The 24,392-nt window shown below is 34.3% G+C and overlaps 2 protein-coding genes across 2 annotated transcripts in view; one reads left to right on the plus strand and one right to left on the minus strand.

Annotated features, from left to right (window-relative positions):
- Positions 1–9,990, plus strand: part of LOTGIDRAFT_157536 (hypothetical protein) — a gene marked incomplete at both ends in the record, with an annotated part of 50,002 nt that extends 40,012 nt beyond the window's left edge. The window contains 2 exons of the mRNA XM_009049745.1: positions 9,355–9,481; positions 9,830–9,990. Of these exons, the coding sequence (XP_009047993.1) occupies positions 9,355–9,481; positions 9,830–9,990 (288 nt within the window). The remainder of the gene's footprint in view (positions 1–9,354; positions 9,482–9,829) is intronic.
- A 5,158-nt stretch (positions 9,991–15,148) lies between these two features.
- LOTGIDRAFT_111871 (hypothetical protein) lies at positions 15,149–15,601 on the minus strand (the record flags this gene model as incomplete). Its single annotated transcript, XM_009049746.1, has 1 exon — positions 15,149–15,601. The coding sequence occupies one exon, from the start codon at positions 15,599–15,601 to the stop codon at positions 15,149–15,151; it is 453 nt and encodes a 150-aa protein (XP_009047994.1).
- Between the last annotated feature and the right edge of the window lie 8,791 nt (positions 15,602–24,392).

The raw sequence follows: 24,392 nt of genomic DNA on the forward strand, positions 1-24,392 counted from the left end.
ATAGGGTCAAAGGTCATTGACCTTGGCTATCATTTGATACTTTGACCTTTGACCTCCGACATGTACTTCCGGTTTTATGGCCATCCGTAAAAAGTCAAATTCGCAACTTTGGACTGCTCTAGCACGTGACCTAATTAACCTAGAGAGTAAATTTTTTCGGTTTCCTAATGTGCTTCTCGTGTACTTTACATAGATATATAAAAATCGTTTTTTTAAAGCAAAATTGAACTTCGTGATTTTTTAAAATTTGAGTTTTTTTTTACAATATTTGCGACTTTTTGAGCTTGGTGTATGTATATCTAATGATCTATTTGATGTAGAACCTTGATATTTGCAATATAACTAGACACTTTGAATATGAATTCACCTATGACAAAAAAACTTATGTGGGCGTGGCACATCCGGGTTGAATTACTAATTGTTTACATTTAGAGACAGGGCCATAACTCGCATAGGATGCGTTTGTTTAAAAAAGGCCTTTTTACACAATTACCTCATTCATTTGGCCAGTTTGTGTTAACAGCTCAGTTGTTTCAGCTTTATAGTTCCAAAAAAGGAACGGGTTTTTTACATTTGGATATTTTCATTTTTCGATTTTGACCTTTGTTGACTTTTGTTGACCTATATCTTTTGACCTATATGATGTAGAAGCTTGAAATTTGGAACACTACATAACATTTTGAATATCAATTAACCTATGCAGAAAAAATTGAGGTGGGCGTGGCACATCCGGGTTAAATTACTCATTATTGACATTTTTGGCCAAGGGCATAACTTGCAAAGTATACATTTGTTCAAAATGTCCTATGTCAATTTCCGGTTTTATAGTCTTGTGCAATTAGAAATTTTGATGACGTATATCTCTTGATCTTGACCTTTTTAGACCTTCTCCTTTACAAGATCAAAGGTCATTGACCTTGGCTATCTGCTGATACTTTCATTTGTGAGGTCTGACGTCTACTTCCGGTATTAGAATCTTCTAACAATTGAAAATTTCTCAACTATAGACTGTTCTTGCACATGATCTAATTATCGTGGAATGTTGATTTTTTCTGGGTCTTTTGCAATTTGCTACATTTGCAAAGTCCCACTCTGTGCGCAGGCCGGTTTTCTCGGAAACAGCAACAGGTACGGGAAAACGGACTTCGTGGCGTTTCGTAACTCGTGGGTAATCCCAGCTTAAATGTAAAACGAAAACTTTCTGAGCAACGTAAGCAACGTTGGCAACAAACGGAAAATGGACTCTAGAGGGCGTGTTTATCAACCGATTTTGATGGGGTTTTCTTCATCGTAATTCTTGTAACAAAGGACATATGATAGCAGTTGAAAATTTTCGATTTTCGAAAATTCGTTCCAATTTTTTTTTGCCGAAATTAATCGAAAAATAATATTTCGGTTATTATTTGGCGGATTGACTTGAAACTTACATGGTGTAGACTGACAGCATAGTGGAATAAAAGCACACATTCAAAAAATTTTGATCACTTCCGGTTTCGATGTTAGTACTTCCGGTGGTATCACTTCCGGTGAAATTGAGTTATCTCAAAAATAACATATTGCATTAATACAAACTTATTAATAAATAATATTCGCACCGGAAGTAACATTTAGGCCGCCATTTTGGTTTGCCTCATTTTGCAGAAATTGCTATTCAGAGGCCATTTTTCATCTGAGTTGCGTAATTTTTGTGTCATACGATACGATTAATGTCTATCTACAATCCTTAGGAAGCATAATTTTGATTTTCGGTTGTGCCTTTTTTTGTACAACCTGATGTTTTTTTCCGAAGTTTGAAGGCTTATAACTCATGACCTTGATCTTTGATGACCTTTATATTGACCATGGTGATAAAGGCTGTCCTTGACCTTCTCATGACCCTTTGACCTTTAAGGTCAAACAACAAATTCTGATTTTATAGGGGTCTAAATATGGTCAAAATGGCATTTTTGCAGTGCTGTATCTCAAACCCTAATTGATTTAGCGCCATACCACTTTCAGATTATTAATGCACTTAATAAATGGTTTCAATTCATGTGGCATTTGATGATGTCAAAGTCACATTAAAGGAAATGTTGCAATTTCCTTAAAACTTTGAACGCGTCTATCAAAGGAACTTGGCTCTCAGATGACGTTGATATTTACATTAATGTTTACTATTGACTTCAGCTTTTACATGATGGTAATATTTTTTGTGTCCGACACGTAGTTTCGGTTTTATGGGTGTCACTTAAAGTTGAGTTTTCATCTTTAAAGCGTCCTCACATGTGCCCTATTAGACGTAGAGCAATAATTCTGTCGGATTCAAAATGCTGAGATCCTGCGCTTTCCAATGATATATAACATGCATGCCTTACATGCAAATTCAATGTCCCATTCTTTTAACATGGGGCTATCATTAGATAAATCGGCTAATTAGATTAACCTGGCTGTCAACCCCAATAGAAATCAAAGTTTCAGTTGTTTTAAAGATAATTTTAAAATGTTTTTAATAATACATGTTTTACGTCCAGTTATAGTATATGAATAAGCTCCTTGGTGGATTGAACCATGTTATACTGTAAATTGAGCTTACGGAAGCACATAAAAGGGATACCCCCACTTAATTTCCCAACTTTCTTATTTCTTATCCGATTTTCACCAAACTTAATATGTATGTGTATAATCAAATTCTGAATCGATGCAAATATTGAATTTTTGTTGTGCGCATGCGCATTATCAACTTTCTTATTTCTTATCCGAATTTCACCAAACTTGGTATGTATGTGTATAATCGACTTCTGATTTTGATGGAAATATTGAATTTTTGTTGTGCGCATGCGCATTACCAACTTTCTTAATTCTTGTCAGAATTTTATAAATCTTGGTATGTATGTGTATAATCCAATTCTAAATTTAATGAAAATATTGAATTTTTGTTCTGCGCATGCGTATTACCAACTTTCTTATTTCTTATCCGAATTTAACCAAACTTGGTATGTATGTGTATAATCCAATTATAAATTCGATGGAAATAACGATTTTTTGTTGTGCGCATGCGTATTACCAAATTTCTTATTTCTTATCCGGATATAATCAAACTTGGTCTTTAGTAATTGACAAACATTCTTTTATTCCTAGTCAATACACATTAAACTCTAGGCACTTTTGGATATTTGAATTTAAAGATGCAGAAAAGTATTTACATCAATGTAATTGCAATAGACCATCTTCGTATGTACCTGAATGTTGTAACACGCCCTGCATCAGTACTGTTATTAGAACAGTTCTGCATTGTTTTCTAACTGTTTATTTTTTTTTTCTTCATCCCGGGAGCTTAGTTCTCGGAAACGGCAACGGTTACGGCAAAACGGATTTCATCATGTTTTCTAACCTGTGGAGAATTGTGTAATGAATGTAAAACGAAAATTTTCTGAGCAACATGAAGCGACGTTAGCAACAAACAGAAAATCGCCTCTAGAGGGCATGTTTATCAACCGATTTTGATCGGGTTTCTTTCATTGGATTTCTTGTAACAAAGAGCAAATGATAACAGTTAAAAATTTTCGAAAATTCGTTGCATACTTTTTTTTGCCGAAATTAATCGAAAAATACTATTTCGGTTGTTATTTGGCGGATTGACTTGAAACTTACATTGTGTAGACCGCCAGCAAAGTGGAATAAAAGCACACATTCAAAATTTTTTCATTACTTCCGGTTTCGATGTTAGTACTTCCGTTGTCGTCACTTCCGGTGGAATTGATTTATGTCAAAAGTAACATATGCATTATATTACCAGCCTTAATACAAACCTTTTAAACTAAAAAAAATCGTACCGGAAGTAACATGTTTGTCGCCATATTGGTTTGCCTCAGTTTTGCCCAAATCGATTCCAAGAATTCATTTTTAATCCGATTTGCGTAACGTTTGTGTCAAACGATCTGTTTAATGTTTGTCTACAAATGATAGGAAGCATAATTTTGATTTTCGGTTCTATCTTTTTTGTAGGACCGGATTGTTTTTTTCAAAGTCTGAAGGCGTATATCTCATGACCTTGACCTTTGATGACCTTCATATTTACTGTGATGATAATTTGTGACCTTGTCTATCTGATGACCTTTTGACCTTTGGGGTCAGACAACTCTTTCCGATTTTACAGGGGTCTAAATATGGACCATTTTGAGCCTTTAAAGTGCTGTATCTCGGTCCCTAAAAGAGATATGGCAATAATTCTTTCGATTTTGTAATGTAGAGATTCTCAGCTTTCCATAGATATATAACATGCATACCTTACATGCAAATTCAAAACTCCATTCACTTAACATTATTATTAGATAAATCGGCTAATTAGATTAACCTGGCTGTCAACCCCAACAGAAATCAAATTTTAAGTTGTTTTAAAGACACCCTCCCTTTTATATTCCTTAAAAATGATTTTTGTCCAGTTATGGTATAAAATTAAGCTTTCAGGTGGATTGAATCATGTCATATTTTAGTTTAAGCTCACGGCAGCATATTGAAGGTATACCTCCACTTAATTTACCAACTTTCTCATTTCTTATCCAATTTTCATCAAACTTGGTATGTATGTGTATAATTAAATTCTAAATTTGATGGAATTATCGAATTTGCGTAGTGCGCATGCGCATTGCTAACTTTCTTAGTTACTATCCGATTTTCATCAAACTTGGTATGTATGTGTATAATCAAATTCTAAATTTGATGGAAATATCGAATTTGCGTAGTGCGCATGCGCATTGCCAACTTTCTTATTAACTATCCGATTTTCATCAAACTATATTTTCGATTTCCCTAACAGGTCCAAATTATAAATAAAAAAGAAAATCGATGCGGGTCAACAGATTAAAATATTTCGTTTCATGTGAAACAAATGGTCATTCCGAATTTTATCAGAAACCTTTAGTTTCGTTTTACAAGTCGTTTTTGTGCAGTTGGGCACGATGCAGCAAGTTGGGCAATGAGGCAAAACGAACCTACCGCTGCAGTACTGCAGTGTAAGTTTGTAATGTAACGTGATTCTGATTCAATTCAGTGATATAAATATAGCTTTATAGCACAAGCGCCTCATGAGTCTCAGTCTTGGTGGAAGATAGTCCTCTGCAAGCAATCCATCGTCTCAGATCGTCTTCATTATTCTTTTCTATGTTTTTATCTTTTAATTTGGCTCCCAAAACGTCTTCTTCTCTATAAATCAGTATTCGTTCGGCCATTTTGTTATACCTTACCCAATTCAATCCCATAGTTTATAGCGCGAAGTTTGTTTATTGAAATGTTACGTCATCAGTCAATAGGTCTATTGTTGTCCAAAACAACTACATGACCCAAACATTATTCAGTTTTCGACCCACGAGCATAGCTTAGTAACTGAACAAGTGAATACTTAATTGAAGAAAGGTATTATTGAAATTGTGAATGATTCCAAAGATCATTTTGTATCTTCAATATTTTTACGTGAAAGAAAAACAATACTTACAGAATGATATTGAATTTATAAGATATGTGGTTTATAATCATTTCAAAATGGAGAAAATTGACACAGCAATTTCTTTAATAACACAAAATTCTTTCATGGCTTCAGTAGATTTGTCTGAAGCTTATTTTTCTGTTAATGTAGACCCTCATTATAGGAAATATTTGAAATTCCGATGGGGAAATACCCTTTATCAATTTACCTGTTTGCCAAATGAACTGGCATCAAGGCCACGAATTTTCACTAAGATTTGTAAAGTGGTCTTTTCAACTTTGAGAAAGAGCAATATTGCTTAGGTTATATTGATGATAGCCTAATATCACATTCAGATAAAGAGGTATGTCAATCAGCAGTACATAAAGCTACAGAACTTTTTTCTAACCTAGGTTTTACTATCAATTATGATAGCCTAAATCACAACTAACACCTACTCAAATTATTAAATTTCTTGGGTTTTGGATTAATTCAGCTGAGATGACAATTGCCATGGATGATGAGAAAGCTGAAAACATAGCCATTGGTTCAGATATTTTAAATAAAAAGTCAATTAAGATCAGATATTTGACAATCTTCATTGGGAAAATAGTAGCTTCTTTCGTAGCTGTTATGTATGGTAAACTGCATTATAAAGATATTGAAAGAAATACGATTGAAGCACTTAAACTTAATAAGGGAAATTTTGAGTCAAAAATGATTCCCTCCCACCTTAAAAATTAAATGGTGGTTGTCTAATATAAAAGGTTCTTATAAATTCCTTAGGTTAAGTAATCCAGAACTCATCCTTCGAACTGATGCCCGTTCGAAAGGCTGGGTTGCTTGATTGAATGATCATCAGGCTAATTGAAGGTGGAGTCTTGCAGAGAAAAAAGCACATATCCTTGAAATGAAAGCAATTTCTTTTATTTTAATATTAAAACATAAAACATACTCATACAATGTGATAATACAACTGCTGTAAGTTACCTAAGAGAAATGGGTGGAAACGTCTTAATAAAAAGATTCAAAAATATGTTGCTTGGAAATATAATCTGAGAGCATATCATATTGATGCACTTTCAATGGACTGGAGCCTAGAAAATTTCTACTGTTTTCCCCCCTTTTGTCTTATTGCAAAATGTATTCAGAAAATTATTTCGGACAAGGCCACTGTCATTGTTATTGCTCTTATTTGGACTATACGGCTCACTCATCTTATTCATATTCTTATTGACAGGCCAATAGGAATCAGAAGAGCGAAACCAGGCTTCATCTACCTTGGGACAAGGCCAGTCATCCTCAACCCAAAAAATTGAAGTTGGCGGCATTTCCCGTATCCGGAATTATTGGAATGAAAGAGGATTTTCTGAAGGAGTTGTCAATATCTTATGGGATTCTTGGAGAAAGTCTAGAACCAAACAATATCTGGTTTTCTGGGATAAATGGTTTAAATTTACGGATCAGGGAAAAATTGATCCCTTTTCTGCAAGTGTGGACATTGTGTTGGATTATTTGTTTTCTTTATATAACCAAGATCTAGGTTATAGTGCTTTAAACAAGACACGGAGCTCGTTGTCGGCAATCATAGATATTGGTGGTTCCAAAATTTGAGACCACCCTCTTATTGTGAGGTTTGTGAATGGAGTTTTGAAAATAAACTTGTGAAACCCAAATATGAAAAAATTTGGAATGTGAATATTTTATTACAATTTCTTAAATCATAATCACCAGTTAGATCACTGTCTTTGAAGGATTTATCCATCTAACTTTATTAATTTATTTTACTGATTGTGTTGGTTTCTGCCAAAAGAGGACAGAATGTGCATTTATTGAATATGGATGTTTCTAGTAATAGGGTATCATTTGGATTCTCTCAGCACATTAAACAATCCAGACCAGGAAAAAAATTCTGAAGTTTTACAGTCAAAGCTTATGCGATGGGTTCGTTTTGCCGCATTGCCCAACTTGCCGCATCGTGCCCAACTGCACAAAAACGACATTTAAAACGAACTAAAGGTTTCTGATAAAATCCGGAATGGCCATTTTTTTTTACATGAAACGAAATATTTTAATCTGTTGTCCCGCATCTTTTTTTTTATTATGTAAAATTTGGACCTGTTAGGAAATCGAAACTATAGTTTTATGGTAAAATCTGGAATAAAATAAATACAAAGTACAAACGATCAGAACCGTAAAACAAAATACATAAATCAATAAAACGAAACAAGACAAGTGCAATAAATAAATTTGGTAATAATTTGCAAGAGTTATGTCCCTCTACTGCGTGCCAATAACGTGACCCTCGAGCTAGAAAAGATTGGCAATTGAAATGCCTGAAAGTGAAATTCTTTTGAATAGTGAAAATCTTCTGAATAGTAAATCAGAATTATCAAGCGAGGAGAAGTTTGAAATTCTCGTATTCGATGCTCTATAATTCGGCAGTGGCTCAACCCCCACTGGTTCCAGATAATGTCCTGGTGGACAAGGTAGATGCTGGGGTTGATTGGCTCCACACTACTAACTACAAAAATTGACGAACCTGCGATTGTTTAGAAGAAAGAAAAATTAGATAGTGGACCACAGCCATATACGCCCCCCACGGCATGCGGATGGTAAATATTCAAGATTTTGGGGTAAGGGCAATAACTCTGCTTCTAACGGTCGAAAATAGCTCAAATTCGAACTTGATCTTCGTTTTATGAATATGTATACACATACCGAATTTCATTTGATTCCATCAAAAAATCTAGTTATTAGAGCGTTTACAAGCAAATGTTGACGGACGGACGGACGGACCTTCGTTTCATGAATATGTATGCCCATACCGAATTTCATTTGATTCCTTCAAACACTCTAGTTTTTAGAGTGTTAACAAGCAATTGATGTTGATAGAAGCACTTACTGTATAGAGGTTAAAGGGTGATAACTCTTCAAAATTGACGTAAGAGGCCTAAATCTTGAAAAAGCCTTAAATTTAATCCGAAGTTAACTAAACTTTCTCAAACCTTTCGATTTAGGTCCAATAACATCCATTTTAAGTTTCATCAAAATCGATCGAAAACTAAGAGAGGAATAGCATATTCAAGATTTTGGGGCAAAGGCAATAACTCTGCTTCTAAAGGTCGAAAACAGCTCAAATTCGAACTTGATCTTCGTTTTATGAATATGTATACACATACCGAATTTCATTTGATTCATATTCTATATGAATATAAGTACCTCTCTGCAAAGTTTCCAATCGATAGCTCTACGGGAAGGGGAGGGGGGCGAAACAGCAACAGTGCTGACTGTAGGACTTCCAAACAAACTGGAAACTATAATAGACATAGATAGATTTAGGATGATAGGCTTAGAAGCCGTTATTATTTACATAGACAAAGGCCTACAATAAATCTAATATTATGTGCTTATGTTTATATTTTCAACAAAGTTAAAGACATTCTGATTAACAGTACTATTTTGAGGCTGATAGGCCTACTTCAAATTCTTTTAAAAGTGATGGAAAAAAAAAACTTATTACTTTGTTCAGACAATAATTGTGGCAGCTCTTCAACTATTACTGTTAGTATCTTAGCCTATGATGTCTATTTTCTGTTAGCTTACAGTTTGGCTACCTAAAACTTATGTAGCATTATTATTCAAACTTATTGGTAGATTGACATACACAAATGTTTTTACAGCATGTACACCAATCAAGATAGGCAAGAGATGAATGTCAAAAAGCGATAATATAAAACAATCCGGTAATTATATATTATGTCTTAAGGACAAAAATTTTGAAATGTCTGTTAATGTGTCAAAATAAACGGAAATAAATTGTAAAAGCGGCATGAAAGCCCGATAATATACTAGTAGAAATGTTATGCTATGAAAGCAAGTATGCTCATTACAATTTTGTTTTTGATTGAAAGCCTAGCTTAACATCAACCTGTCTGTCATTGGAAGCAGAACAATTTCTTAATGATAATAGTGGTGCTCCATCCATTGAAGGAATAATTGGGGGTTTGGAATCTGGTGGCACTGAGGAACCCTTTGAAGGTAAGATATATGTGTTAGATAATTATGAGCTATTTTTAAGGGAAATGCATTCAGCAAGGTTTTAGCCATTATTGAAAATGATTTTCTGTTGGCAGATGTAATTTTTTTTGTATATTTGGCTAAATATATAAAATTAGATTAGAATTCTTAGCTAAAATCATGGGATTATGGATTCATTGCTCAGATATTATGTCATTTGTGCATGCAAAATTTGTCTTTTAATTCTAAGAAATCCTAATCTTAAGGATTTAATATGAACAATACTACAATACTAGTATATATGTAAGTGGATGTTTTTCATGACAGATGACAATTTATAATATTAATTACAAATGCTTCCGTTTGTAGTAACTGGAGATATATTCGATTTAATGCAGCAAGTTGAAACAGCGGTAACTCCAACTGCGCAACCCTTAATGCCACCACCAGGCACACCTGTTTTAAAAAACAGTTGGATCAGAGGAAAGACTGGCAGAAATAGATATAACTGTTCAGGAACTGAAAGTTAAAAAATTACCCTACAAATAGAAATACTGGAAATGAAGAAAAGGGAAATGCTAAACAAAAGTGAAAGTTAAATCATTATGAAATGCCTCCTTATTTATGATTGATATATTTCCTCATATGTTAAAAGTTCATTAGATGTTACCATGTATGGCCAATATTTTGTTTTTATGGAATTTGAGTTTCATTTTGCAGTTTGGATCGATAGTTCATTTTAATTTTTAATAGATGCTACCAATAAATTGTCAAAATGTTATTTTGGATTCAGGGTTTTGTTTTGCATTTCATAACGTTAGTACTTGGGTTTTATATTTTCATGTATGAGTACATGCTCTCTTTCAAATTAATAAAGATCATTTCAATTCATTGGTTTTTTTACTCAAATTGCTAACTAAAATGTTGCTCAGTAAGTCTGTCTCTTACAGTTTGACCGAGACGTTGTTGGTTTTCCCTACCCCCATTTTAGTCGTCATTTGTAGGATCTTCATTTTCATTATTATCATCTCCATCATCAAAATCTGGCTCTCCGTGATCTTTACCGATGTTTTACAAAACAGCACAGGCTACTATTTTGTGACAGGCTTTTTGGGGTTGCACCCGCAATATGTATTTGATACATGCAAAGTTTCGTTTCAGAATTCCTATGGTCTGTTCATGGGTATTTCTTGTTGCACGATGAGCCACATTAAATCTAATCTTAGCCTGTCCATTGGGATTTCTATAAGGAGTCATCAGAAAAGTCCTTATCCCATACCCACAATCTCCAAGCAAAACACCATTATGGATTCCTGTAAAGTAAATTAAAATATAAAGTAACAATTGTCAAATATCTAAATTGCAGTTATTTTGGATCCGTCATGAAATACAAATACTTATCATTTCACAACAAACCTCATATCTATAAACATTCAGAAAAGTCAGTTAATTCGATTCTATATTTGATTTTCTCATTGGAAATTCGATTTAATACAGCAGCAAAAACTTGCCCTTTCCAAACTCTCTGCACAAGATACTTTGTCCGAAAATTCTAGAATCATGGACAGAGACTGGCTATCTAGCTACTATGTTTGTTATTCTTCTGTCTGCGTCACAACACACCTGGAGATATGTCAATAAGTTTATTCACATTCACAATATCATGATACAAGAAAGGTGCCAGGTAATGTCAAGGTATTAAACCGAGTTTGTAAAAGCTTAACATTGTGGAGATGTTTTTTATTAGGCTCAGATAGTTTCTCATTGTAGTTCACAGTATCTCAAATGTGAAATAGACTATTTATTTGAAACAACTCATGTGCTAGTGTAAGTTTACGCGAAAAAACTTACTTGAACATGAAAATCCTTTCTGCAGACATAATCTTCTTCTCTTATCTTTCTTTGATGCTTCCAGTTGAAACAGTGTACCATCAACACATCCTAATATATATAGGAAGTAAAATCAGTCAATGTAATGTACAGAATAATAATAGGACTACGTTCTCATCACCACTTAACACAAGCATATTTAAGTACAATGTCATGATATCTATTCCGAGTGCTTTAGCATTAAGTTTGGTTAGCAGTGAAATTTGTTGCAATAAAACTGTTGCAGTCCTTTTTTTCTTATATTTTATTTACCTGCTTTAGCTTTAAATGTAGTTTTTGTGTCAACCGCTTTCCTGCCTGTTGGAAATTTCACAAATCTGTTCGCAGCATTTGCTAGTAGTGGGATCATTCTTGACACCTCTCTGCACACAGTTGACTTTTGCACAATAATTGTATCTCCAATACATGCATAGAATGAACCACAGACCGGTAATCTCAAGACAATGCAAACAGACTGAATTACTGTTAGAGCCTTTTATTGGTTCTGTCTCCTCCCTATGTTTTGTGCCACCAAATCACAAATGTACAAGGTCGAAAAATCGAAATTTGGCAAAACACTCCATCCTGTAATAAACTTCCTATCTTGAAGTCTCCTTCCTTGCATTACCATTAGAGCTCGTCGTCGTCTGTATCTCTTGGGCCCGGTTCCTAGCATTGAGCTTAGCCGAAGTCCCGTATTCGCCGTATTCGACTTAAGCTTGTCTTACTAAAGACGACTTGGAAAACATCGTTCCCAGCATTGATTTTAAAATTTGCTTACGAAAGACGACTTCACTAAGCTTGCTTCGGTATAAAAGACCAGTTAATCTAGACTAACGCTGCTCTTTTACGAAAGAAACCACATTCCGTACTGTAATGTTTTAACACCTGACCCTTTCCCAGCGTAAAATGATCGCCTGCTAAAGTACAGTGGTGTAACCTATTTTCGTGGAAACCTATTATTCGTGGATTTTCGAAAATGATTAATAATTTACGTGAGCGACCTTGCGCGACCTCCGCATTTGCTTGTTTTGGTAAACATGGGTTTTCTCTACAATATCAGCTAGTAGAATGAATTCAGTAGTTTCAAGCAAGGTAAAATGTATTTATGTATACTTTGACAAATACAAAATGGCGGATTTCAGTTATTACCATACCATTTTTTAGCGGCCGAATTTCCTTATAATCCCAAGCGGTAATCGGAATTCTAAGTGTCGTCTGCTAGAATGTAGTCCAACGAATGAAGTCACGTGATCAACTAGCAGATTCCGTGTCAGCAGAAAATTTCTATGGAACACAAAGTGGACCATATTCTTATGTTGTTTCAGTGACTTTGTGCAATAAATCACGCTACGTATCTTATTTTGTCAGTCACTATTTTTTTTTAAATCGTGGTTCTTTGAAGGAATTGTCACTAGTTATAATGAATTGATATTAAAGATAAATACTAAGAGAAGTTAATTATACCACCTGGTATCCATACAACGTGTTTTTCTCGACTTATTTATAGATCAAACATTGTACACGAAAATAGGTGACGCATTCTGCCGCCGTTGCCGAGTTGTTTGCTCATGAAATATGGGTCAAAGTGAAGGATTCATAAAGAAAATCGAAATAAAAAAATATTAATTATTTTTGTAGAATATCTGAGGAAACATCTAAGACATAATTTTTTTTTTCTTTTTCTTAACTTTGACGAAATTCGGTGTTGAATCCTTATATCCACGAAAATAGGTTACACACCACTGTACTAGATTAGAAATGGAAAGAAATTGGACAGAGGAAGAAAGTATGATGTTGATGGAGCTGGTGAATGGGAATCAAAACTAATCGAAGGCAAATTTTCTTCTTCGGTTACGATGGAAGCTAAAAGGAATACGTGGAGGTCCATAACCTAAATAGGTAGGCCTAACTAATTTTCAGTTTCATTTCGATCGTATGTATTGTAAGATCTCTTTACCGTTGACACATAATAAGAAGACAAATAGCATACCGTTGTAATAGGCTAATTTGAATGGGCAAAATCTAGATCATGCTTGATTTATTTGCAAATTGAGAAAAATAAATAGCCTATGCTTAATTCTATATCTATTATAGTATTAGATCTATTATCATTACACATTGATTTGGGATCGCAATCCACAAGAAAAATTGAATTTTTGAGATTGAGCTCATCACATAAAATTTTTGAGATATAGGCTAGTCCATATCTAGCAATAGATGGTATAGTTGGAGTAATCGAGACCGGTACTGAGGAGGAAATTGAAGGTTTGCCCTATTATTGTCTATTATTGATAATATGCAAAAAATTTGATTAAATCAACTAGTAACCAGTTAACCATAGGTCGTGTTTTCATTGAATTGTGGGAATAGTCTTCTCCATATATCTGATAAATCTATTGCATAATTCACGACCTAAGTGATAACTCATTTATTTCAGTTGCTGAAAACATAACTATACTGTTGCAACAAGTTGACACAACTCCTATGAAACCAGTTGCCAAGAAAAGAAAAATTGAAACTAAGCAGGATAGACTTTTGGATTTGGATGCTAATGTTCAACAACTGACAATAAAAAAATTACAATTAGAAATCGAGATTCTGGAAATAAAAAAGAAAAATCTATTAAAGAATGAATGCTAATGAAAACACATTTGTGTTATTTATCACAAGGGTACATCTAACTTTTATGCAATCATAGTTGTATCTAATTGAAATACAGATATGTCATTCTTTGACGAACAGCCTGACCTAATCGCCGTTGTTGGCCTGCATCGACATCATTATTTCTGTCAATGTCGTCTTCAATGTCATCTTCCTCCTCTCCTTCCAAGTTGTCCATATCGGGATCACCATTATATTTTGCAACATTGTAGAGAACAGCACATGCCATAATTATTTGACATGCCTTTGCAGGTTGAACTCGTAGAATATATTTTATGCAAGCGAATTTCTTTTTCAAAATTTTCCTGAAATGTGACGTTAGGTTTACTTAGTTCTGCCATCATTCGAGAAAGTTACAAATCCTAACGCAAACTGTCAGTCAAAATGTCATGTGATTTTGAATTCTAAAAAATTGCTTGAGCCATTTATGAAAAATTTAGCCAGTGATGATTGGACGAAAAAACCCGTTTTAATTAACTGAAAGATAATAACTTTACGAATGAATTGAGTTTAGTATTCAGCATTTACGTTGTTCTATGGTTAAAGAAATAAGAAAATATCAATATACCATTGTCATAAAAAAAATTCTGGAGTCGTGAACTGCACAAGGCCACTTAGCTACAATATTAGGGATTTTCCTGCTAGCAATATAATTCAGTGTCACCTCAAAAAGTTCAAAAGAAGTGTATGAGTGAAAGTTGAATCTTGTAACTGTACTGCCAAATATTTTAATTCAAAACCGAATCTGCCAGTGTGCGTATATTACCTTGCCTTGCAAGTTATCTTTACAAAATTTGGCTTAAAGGCTTTTATCCACAAGATTTTGTTAAAATTTGGGTAGGATTCGACAAAGGGTATGAATTTCAACCCACTAAAATACTGTTGTCACATCAGTCAGCAATAACTTTCAACTTACTTTAACATTTATAGCTTGAAAGCCTTTCCGACAAACAAAATCTTCTTCTTACTGTGGGCGCCTCAATTTTGATTAATGTTCCATGCAGCCTAGAATATCGGGAAATCCTAAAAGTATAAAGAGTAGAGAACCTTTTTTGCTGGATCATATTTCCAAATATGTGGTCGTGGTAGACAGAGTTTTGTACATATTAAGATGATTTTTTGGTAACTAACGCGCTAAACAAGTTTTAATTTTTTTTAATAGGATACAGAAACAGAAAATAAAATGTACATACCTGCTCTATCATGGAAAGCAGTCTTGACATCAATAATCTCTCTCCCAGATGGAAACTTTATGAATCTATTAGAAAGATTGGCCAGTAATGGGATGATTCTAGCTACCTCTCTACAAACGGTGGATTTCGACACACTAACAATGTCCCCAATACATACATAAAAAGAACCGCCAGCCAAAATTCGCAAAACCAAGCAGACTGATTGAGGAACTGTCAACGCCTTCCTTTGATTCTGTGTTCTTTGTATGAAAGGGAAAACTAAATTGCAAATAAACAAAATAGTTTCTGGGAAAAAGCGAAATTTCATATAGCATTGACCCCTATTATAAATTTCCAATGGATTAGAGCGGTCTGGAACCCTCCTTTCTGGACGATTATTAAAGTAATTTCGCCGTCTGCGTTGTCTGTCCGCCATCTTTCTTAGTATGTTAGGAACCGAAAACTTGTAAGTCATCTTAGAGCCGAAGTCAACAGAAAAACGCAAAGCAAGCTTGATTTAAGTCGACTTCACCTCTAAGCAAGAAAACGTTCTTATGACTAAGCTAGGGACACAATATATTCAAAGTTTACTTGAAAGAGAAGCAAACTTGGATCTAAGCAAGAAATCGGTCTTAAGCACAAGGCTAGGAACCGGGCTCTGTGAATGACCACGGGACAACAGACACTGATTTTATACGCCCACATTATAATGCGGTCGTATATTGTCGTCGCCCCTGTCCATCGGTCCGTCCGTCGACAATTGGACAACAGTTTTTATCTGATTTTAATGAAATTTTGTGTGATCATTTATATTAATGAGATCTTAGACAAGTTCGAATTTGACGATCTTTCGGTGAACATTTAGTTATTACCTTGACTTAGGAAAAAGACGCGTCACAATTTATTTGTGAATACGATTTAAATGCAATTTGGTATGATCATTTATAATGATGAGATCTTAGTCAAGATTGAATTTGACGAGTTTTCGATCAACGGATTTTCAGTAAATGCCCTTTATTTAGTAAAACGCATCAAAATTTGTTGGATTGTTTACGCGATAGTGGTGACAGTTTTTGTCAAAATTTTATTAAATTTTGTGTTTTTCGATACCCGACCTTGGAGGACTGAGGCGATCGCTCCCTAAAAGTATAAGGTAGAGCTCGAAAGTGTTCGAAGGTTCCCAACGTTTTTGGCGCAAAAATGCGCACGATCGACCAAAAAATGGTCGGTATTGTCGGGGCAAGAACCTTCTTTATAAAATTGCCTCATAAGCAAATTTCAACGACCTAAGATCATTTACTTTGGGTTTCCTGTGGCCCCCTTCGTCATCCTATACGCCTAAATGTAGCCACTCTCGGCCGAACAACGTAGGAAGATCAATCACTTGCGATGAGAAGCGGGTCTCAACCGTGCCTTTGCTCGAGGAACTTCTGTGATCCGTCCCTCCGCAATGTTGGAATTCAATCGGTTCAAAAAGGGGACGATTTGAGGCGATTCAAGACGACAATCGGGCCTGTCAAAAAAATAAATAATCGGGGACAATTTGGTACATATCCTACGGATTGGAATAAAACAATCCTTGGTGAAATGGGGGTATAAGATCGCCGTTTGATTGTTTTGAGCAAGTGGTTTTAAGATTGGTATAGCTACTATCGTAAGCTTTTTGGAACCGACAGAACATAAAAGTCATAGTTCACCATTTTCGAGAGATTGAATTGGGCCTTGAATATGTGTGTAAATAGTCTACAGAGATACCAGAACTAGATAAAAAATACGTTCAACTAGAAATTTGTCATTTTCTTTTTTTTCTGAAAATTGAAGCACCTGAAAATACGTCTTGATGACAAGGTTTACAATAGGAAATGTCGTGTATGATACTTTCTGATTATCCACGCCTTGTTGGTTCTACAACATGGTTGAGTGTACATATTTAAATATGGTTTTAATTTGAAATTATAATAATAAAATATGTCGTAGGTGTGCCAGCGAAATCTTGAACGATTTTTTTTTTGTTTTATCAAACTCTCTTTAGTGCTTAATCGATAAGATTTTATTTCAATCGGCTATACATATGGTGCGCCTTGCCACCCATATGTCACCTAAGTATTTGGATTCAATACATTGTTGATTTGAGTGGTGAAGCGTGTACGAATTTATTTAGCACGTAAGTAAAGTTTTGTTCGTATCCTCACTCTTACACTTTTTGATTTCATAGTTTTAACAATTTCTTTTATTTATTTTTTTGATTTAAGCTGAAATATTTACGAGGCTAATTTTAATCGTCATTCGTTGTACTTCGTGTTTAGATATTGAAACTGATCACATTTCGTCAGTAGTCCCGACGTAGCGGAGACATGGATCAGAAAGCAGCTCTATACATTGTTGCACCGATTACAATACTTCTTTTAAGATGTCATCTCGAGTTTCGATCGCGGTCAAGTATAATTTGACAATTTTTCTATCACGAAACTTAAATTATTGCCCTTTTAATAGTGTGGCCGAATGTATGTTGCCTGCACGAAAATTTATACAAGTTATATTGCGTCGTAGATCAAAGGGGTTGAATGCTCCTGACTTAAAAAACGCATCAAAATTTGTTGGTGAACACAATAATGATTACAGTTTTCATATGATTTGAATTAAATTTTGTATGATCATTTATATTGATGAGATCCTTGTTTAGTTTGAATTTTGACGATTTCTCGTTTAACGGTTTTTGATTTCGAGGCAGGGAGGGTTTGATTCTTCCAAATATACAGGCCTAGGATGGAACAAACACTTCATTAAGAAATTCGGATCAGGGTATTTTTCTTCTGCTCTAATCTGAAATTAGATAGAAAAATAATAATTCGCCCAATCGCGAGGGGTTAGATTGTTACATACTTTAGTATGCTATGAATTTTCCAAATGAAATTCTTTATCATTCATTACACCGTATAGAACAGGAATAGATTTAACTTAACCATTCTTTATTGTGCGTTTTATCAAAATTCTCAAGCTAGCAATTTTCGTCCTGCGAAGCGTAACGGTACTGATGTGTTTCTGGATATGAAACGGCAAATTATTGGAGATTATGAAAAATATTTAGCTATGAAATTTGGTTTACGTCGAACACCAATAAGCAGCATTTTAAAACAAACTTTGCAGACAATATAAATTCCAATAAAAAGTGTATGTACAGTAGGCCTAGCTCAAAATATGAATAATTAAATAATAAGAAACAACAGTTTTTATGGATATAGACTTCTGTTTATTATTGAACATAACGTTTCATGACACATTTTTTATCTTTTTTTTACACATACAGGTAACGTTATCAAGTGATTATTAACCATACAGATCAGAAAATTAAGTTAAAAACTTAACAACTCAAAAGATACAACATAAACTACTTATTATAACAAATAACAGTTAGATTACATTAACTCAAATTATAAATGCAAAGCACACACTAATAAATCTAATCAGGCTTGGGTGATAACAAAACTAAGTTTCATCAAAATCCGTCAAGAATTGCGCTTTCTAGAGTGTTTACGAACGTTTTACGATCAAGGGCAATAACTCATACTAAATATTTTTCGATTTTTCTGATATTCAGTAGGGTTCATCTTTGGGTGATTACAAACAAACAAGACAAGTTTCGTCGAAATCAATCGAGAATTGTGCCTTGTAGAGTGTCTACAAAATTTTCGATATAAGTAAGGCCTTTGATCGCGTTTGGCATGTAGGTCTCCTTCATAAACTCCATTGCGCTGGAATTAGAAATGATACACTAAAACTAATTCAAAATTACCTCCATTTTCGAAAACAATCACTAATTATCAATAATGAAACATCCGCCCCCAAACGTGTCAAGGTTCAGTGTTGGGTCCCCTGTTATTTTTGATCTATATTAATGACATAACATCTGGTATTACATCCAACACCAGGCTCTTTGCGGACGACACTTTTCCCTTTTCCTGGTCATAGACAACCCATTAGAAGCTTCACGCATTCTGAACGATGACCCTGAAAAAATTCATAAATGGTTCTGTACATGGAAAGTTGACTTCAACCCAATCAAAACTGAATCCCTAACATTCTCCAGGAAACAGGAACCACCTCAATTTCAGCTTAACTTCAATGATAATATAATATCAGAAAGTCCATCTCATAAACATTTGGGTGTCATACTCCAAAGTAACTGTAAATGGAAATCACACATTGACCTAATTCTTTGCAAATCAAGCAAAATGATTAATTGTTTTAGATACTTCAAACATCGCTTGTCAAGAAAAACGCTTCATAAGATATATTCATCTTTCATAATACCCAGTTTTTTGTTTAAACAATATTTATTGATAATTTACAAAATCATACATATGCTATAGATTAATGTTGGTTTCAGGAACAAGCCGAAGCTTATATAAATCTGTTACCAATACGAATATTTACAGATGATAAAAGTATAATTTACATAATATAGGAGTTGAAAGCAGCGAAATGTACATTGGAAACAAAACAGGAAGTGACAAACATATTTACAAAAGGAAAGGGAATAGGGCCGAACAAATTCATTGGTGAATAAAATCTTATTGATAATGACAAATGAAAGTAGTTGAGAGGGGATGAGGGTGTTTATCGTTAATCAAAATAAAATAATCTTCGTTTTAAAACGGAGGCCATACTTCGACAGCGTTAGCTAGGTGTCAAAACGTTTTGTAGATGATATAAAGTTATGAACAGTTTGAAAGATATACAGATTTGTTTCTAAAGATAATTTTGGATTGCCGTTAACAAGTGTTAATATGCAACGTAAATGAATAGGGAGAAGATTAATTGTATTGTTTCGTTGTTTTGAAAAGTTGCGACAGTAGAGAAGAAAGTGTTCAGAATTTTCAAAGGTGTGGCCGCATGAACAGGATGGATTGTCGGATATGTGCATTAAGAATTTGTGAGCGTTTAGTTGACTTTTGTAATGACGTAGTTTGGTTTGTATTATTTGTGATGGACGGTCGCCAGAGTAGAAATATAATTGTACAGAGGATTTTGAGGTGAATTTTACAAGCAGGGATTTAAGCTGAGAGAGGGAAGAAGAATTACGTATTGAGTCGGGCAGATTGTTCCAGATTTGTACAGTAGATGGGAGAAAAGATGATTTGTAAGCTACAGTGTTCCATGGAATAGTGCGAAAATTGTGCTTGCTTCTGATGGGGTAAGGGTTTACAATCGAAATATGAGGTGGTACCAGAATTCTCAGATATTGAGGTGTTAAACCATTAATCATTTTATAAAATAGAGTTACTTTGTGACAAAAGCGACGATCGGTTAAACTTGAGAAGCCGGACTCTTTGTATAAAACTGAGTGGGAAGTTCACCGAACAAGACCTGTTATAGTGCGAATTGCGTCCAAATTGATATTTTCTAATTTAGTTTCATCTTCTTTTGTACAATTGTTCCATAAAACATCAGCATAATCAAATATTGGTAAAATGAATTGTCTGTATATAGTTTCTAGAGATTTCCTGGAGAGTCTGTATTTTAAGCTACGAAGGCAATCGGTCATTTTAGAAGTTTTGGAAATTAAAAAATCAATATGAGAGCTCCACGAACCAGACTTATCAAAAACTACACCTAAATGTTTATGCTCATCGGAGTCATTTAAAACTATATGATTAAAATTAAGAGTAAAAAGCGACGGTTCATGTTTCCTGGAAAAAGTCATGCATTTAGTTTTATGAGGATTAAAATTTACTTTCCACTTGATAGACCACATGTGAATCAAATCTAAATCATGGTTAAGGGTGTTTCGACACCCCACTTTATCGTCAATACTGAGATAAAGTGAGGTGTCGTCGGCAAAAAGACGAATGTTTGAAGTAATGTCTTTAGTAATATCATTAATATAGATTAAAAATAATAGTGGTCCTAAGACCGATCCCTGAGGAACCCCGGCATTTAAAAATTGGCATCTTGAAGTCGAGCCTTTAATCACAACAGATTGGTTTCTATGTTCAATATAATTTTGTAAAAGTTTTAGAAGGTTGCCTCGGATTCCAATAGAATTCAGTTTATGTGTAAGACCTTTCAACCAGATTTTGTCAAAAGCACGACTAATGTCTAAAATACCATCTTAATTTCTTTCCCCATATCTAAAGTTGATAAAATTTGATCATATATGTCAATCAATTGAAATACAGTTGAATCTTGTTTCACAAATCCAGACTGAAATTGAGACAAGATGCGGTTTTGAGTTAAAAAATTGTAAATATGATTATACATGAGCCTTTCAAAAACTTTACCAAGTGAGCTTATCAACGAAATAGGGCGATAATTGGAACAAATACTCGGATTATCTTTATTGAATAAAGGTATTACGTTTGCAGATTTCCAAATGTTTGGGAATATACTGTATTCCTGACAAAGGTTAAAGAGTTTTAAAAGAGGTGGAGATAAAGTGCTAGAACATAATTTAAGAATCTTATTATTAATATGATCTGCGCCATTGGCTTTATTCTGATCGAGAGAGTTTAAAATAATTTCAACTTGATACGGAGAATATGATGGTTGCTCAATTTCGAAGTTGTTATGAAAAAGGGGAGGTAAATCATCGTCATCATTTTCAACTTGCGCTTGACTTGAAAAATAAGTATTAAAAGCGTCAGCTTTACTTGCATCTGAGTATAATACGTTACCATTAGATGAAATAGGGGGAATGTCTTTTACAGTGTTGCCTTTCTTAGATAAAACATTAGTTAGTAATTTCCACCAGTTACGATCTTTAAAGTTGAATTGAATTCTTTTTTTACCCTTCTTATCTCTAAAGTAACAAAGTTTCTGTATTTTCTAAATTCGAGCCAGTGATAAGGGAGATTTGTCGTTTTAGCAGTTTTATGAATTCTATTTCGCTTACACATAATTCTGCGCAAATAACCATTCATCCATTCTGCATCACGTGGTCTAATCAAAACGTTTTTTTGGGGTACATACAAGTTAATCCCTTCTATAATTTCTTGGGAAATAAAATTGGCATATTCGTTAACATCAGTTATATTAGGGTAAGAATCCCAGTTAAGGTTGGAAAAGTATGAGTTAAGTAGAGTAGGATTGAAGTCGTCATAATTCCATATGGTTCTATAAAAAGGTTTTTTGCGATGGTTGTGAAATTTAACTTTAACTGTAATGGGACAATGATCACTGATTGTGCATGGTAAAATTTCAGTCGACTCAATGAAATCGGGACAGTTTACAATTGCTAAATCTAAGAGCGAGGCAGATTTATCTGTAATGCGAGTAGGACTATCAATTAGCTGACGAAAATTGAAACAATTTATAAAATAATGCAAGGGACTATTGTGTATAGTTAAAAAATTAATATTAAAATCACCTAGGATTATCATATTCTTATTCAGGTCTCTAGGTATGTCTAAACTACCTTCTTTTAGATCCCAATAAGCCTGCTTAGCTGAAGGAGGTCTGTAAAAAACGCCAATTAAATAAGTTATATTGTTATAAGTTATTTCACACCATGCAGCTTCGAGGTTTAAAATACAGAGGTCGGGTCGAGGCTTACAATGAATTGTATCACGTATGTATAAAGCAACACCATCTCCTGGACCTGTGGTTCTGCTACGCAGAGTGGGTGGATGGTAACCCGGTAAAAGTACTGAGTCTTCATCGGTATCTGGAGTTAACCAAGTTTCAGAGAAGGATAACACATCAATATCTGAGATGAGATCTAATACGGGTGTGAGAGAACGGACGTTGAGGTGGAGAATACTTAATGAGTTAGGGCCTGGATTTGGATTGATATCACTACAGACTAACAGCAAGAATCTTACAGAATGCAAAACATTTAATAAATGGGAGATAAGCAAGACACAAGGATACAGGACTCGAGTTGAACTGATAAAAGGACAAAGTACATGTATAAACAAAATCTTACAATACACACCCTCGTTTAGATTACTGGTCAACAATATACCTGGTAAGAACGAGCATAACACCAGTTTTGATTATGCAGACGTAGTATGGGACAACTGCAATGGTTTTGAGGCCGATTCGTTAGAAAGGCTCCATCTGGACGCACTGCGTACTTTCACTGGCCTACCCCGAGGTACTTCCTACAGCATTCTTTACAAAGAAACAGGTTTTTCATCATTAAAAAATAGACGTATTTGTCACAAACTCATTCTTGTTTTATAAAATGATGCACTCATTAACCCATATAACCTCCGGAACTCAAATTCATTTAAGCTAATATTCTGATAATTCATGAATAAACCATATTTCAAAATCAGTTTCGATCGTGTGCGTTTCCTGAAGAAAGTACTCAAACACGTGTAATATAACAGGTCTCATGAAATCAACTCACGTGCAATTACATACACACATAGAAACTTTTTCAAGATGTCCGGTCAGAATTGATCAAAAATATACTTGTTCCAGGTAAATAATATTCATATTTTATCGCTTCGCCATTCATTTCAATGTTCAAAAAACGTAAGCGATATCGATGATTATTTACATGCAAGCACATTCGGGGTATATTCTTTAAGTGGTTAATATTTTATTAGGTATCTTGTTACATACCATATTACCCGAGACGGCCTGCCCTAAATATGTTTGAAAAAGACATCTCCGGTAGAAGCGTTATGCCACATTATTGCATATCATCTTATATATTCCTTCTGACGACAGTAAGCCCAAAATTATTTTCTCTCATTAACAAGTAGGCCTATCGAAAATATTATAAATTTTCAATTACATGTTATCTGTCTTGAAATGTCTTGGGGTTAATAGAAATGTAATGTTTGGAAATTTTATAATTGAAATAAACACATCCATTAATTTTCGGTGAAACTGACTTTTCGAAACTGAAAATTTCCCTCTGTAAAATCATGTTTATATCACTATCTATACCTACCTGCATCTCAGCTATTTGCACTATTCCTGGAACGGCACATCAAACGCCCGATAAAACTTTCCCACGAGTTCCTCCCTCTGCCACTAACTACTTCCGCCCATCAGTTTATTTTCGAAAAATATTTAGTATGAGTTATTGCCCTTGTTCTTGAAAACGCGTTCAATTTTTACCTCGTTAACACCCTAGAAGGTACAATTCTTGGTGGATTTTGACGAAACTTGACATGAGTGTTTGTTATCAACCAAGGATAAACCCTATTGAAAATCAGAAAATCGAGAAATATTTAGTATGATTTATTGCCCATGTTCTTGAAAACGCGTTC

Source organism: Lottia gigantea (assembly GCF_000327385.1).
Source record: "Lottia gigantea unplaced genomic scaffold LOTGIsca_14, whole genome shotgun sequence".
Taxonomy (NCBI): Eukaryota; Metazoa; Mollusca; class Gastropoda; family Lottiidae; genus Lottia; species Lottia gigantea.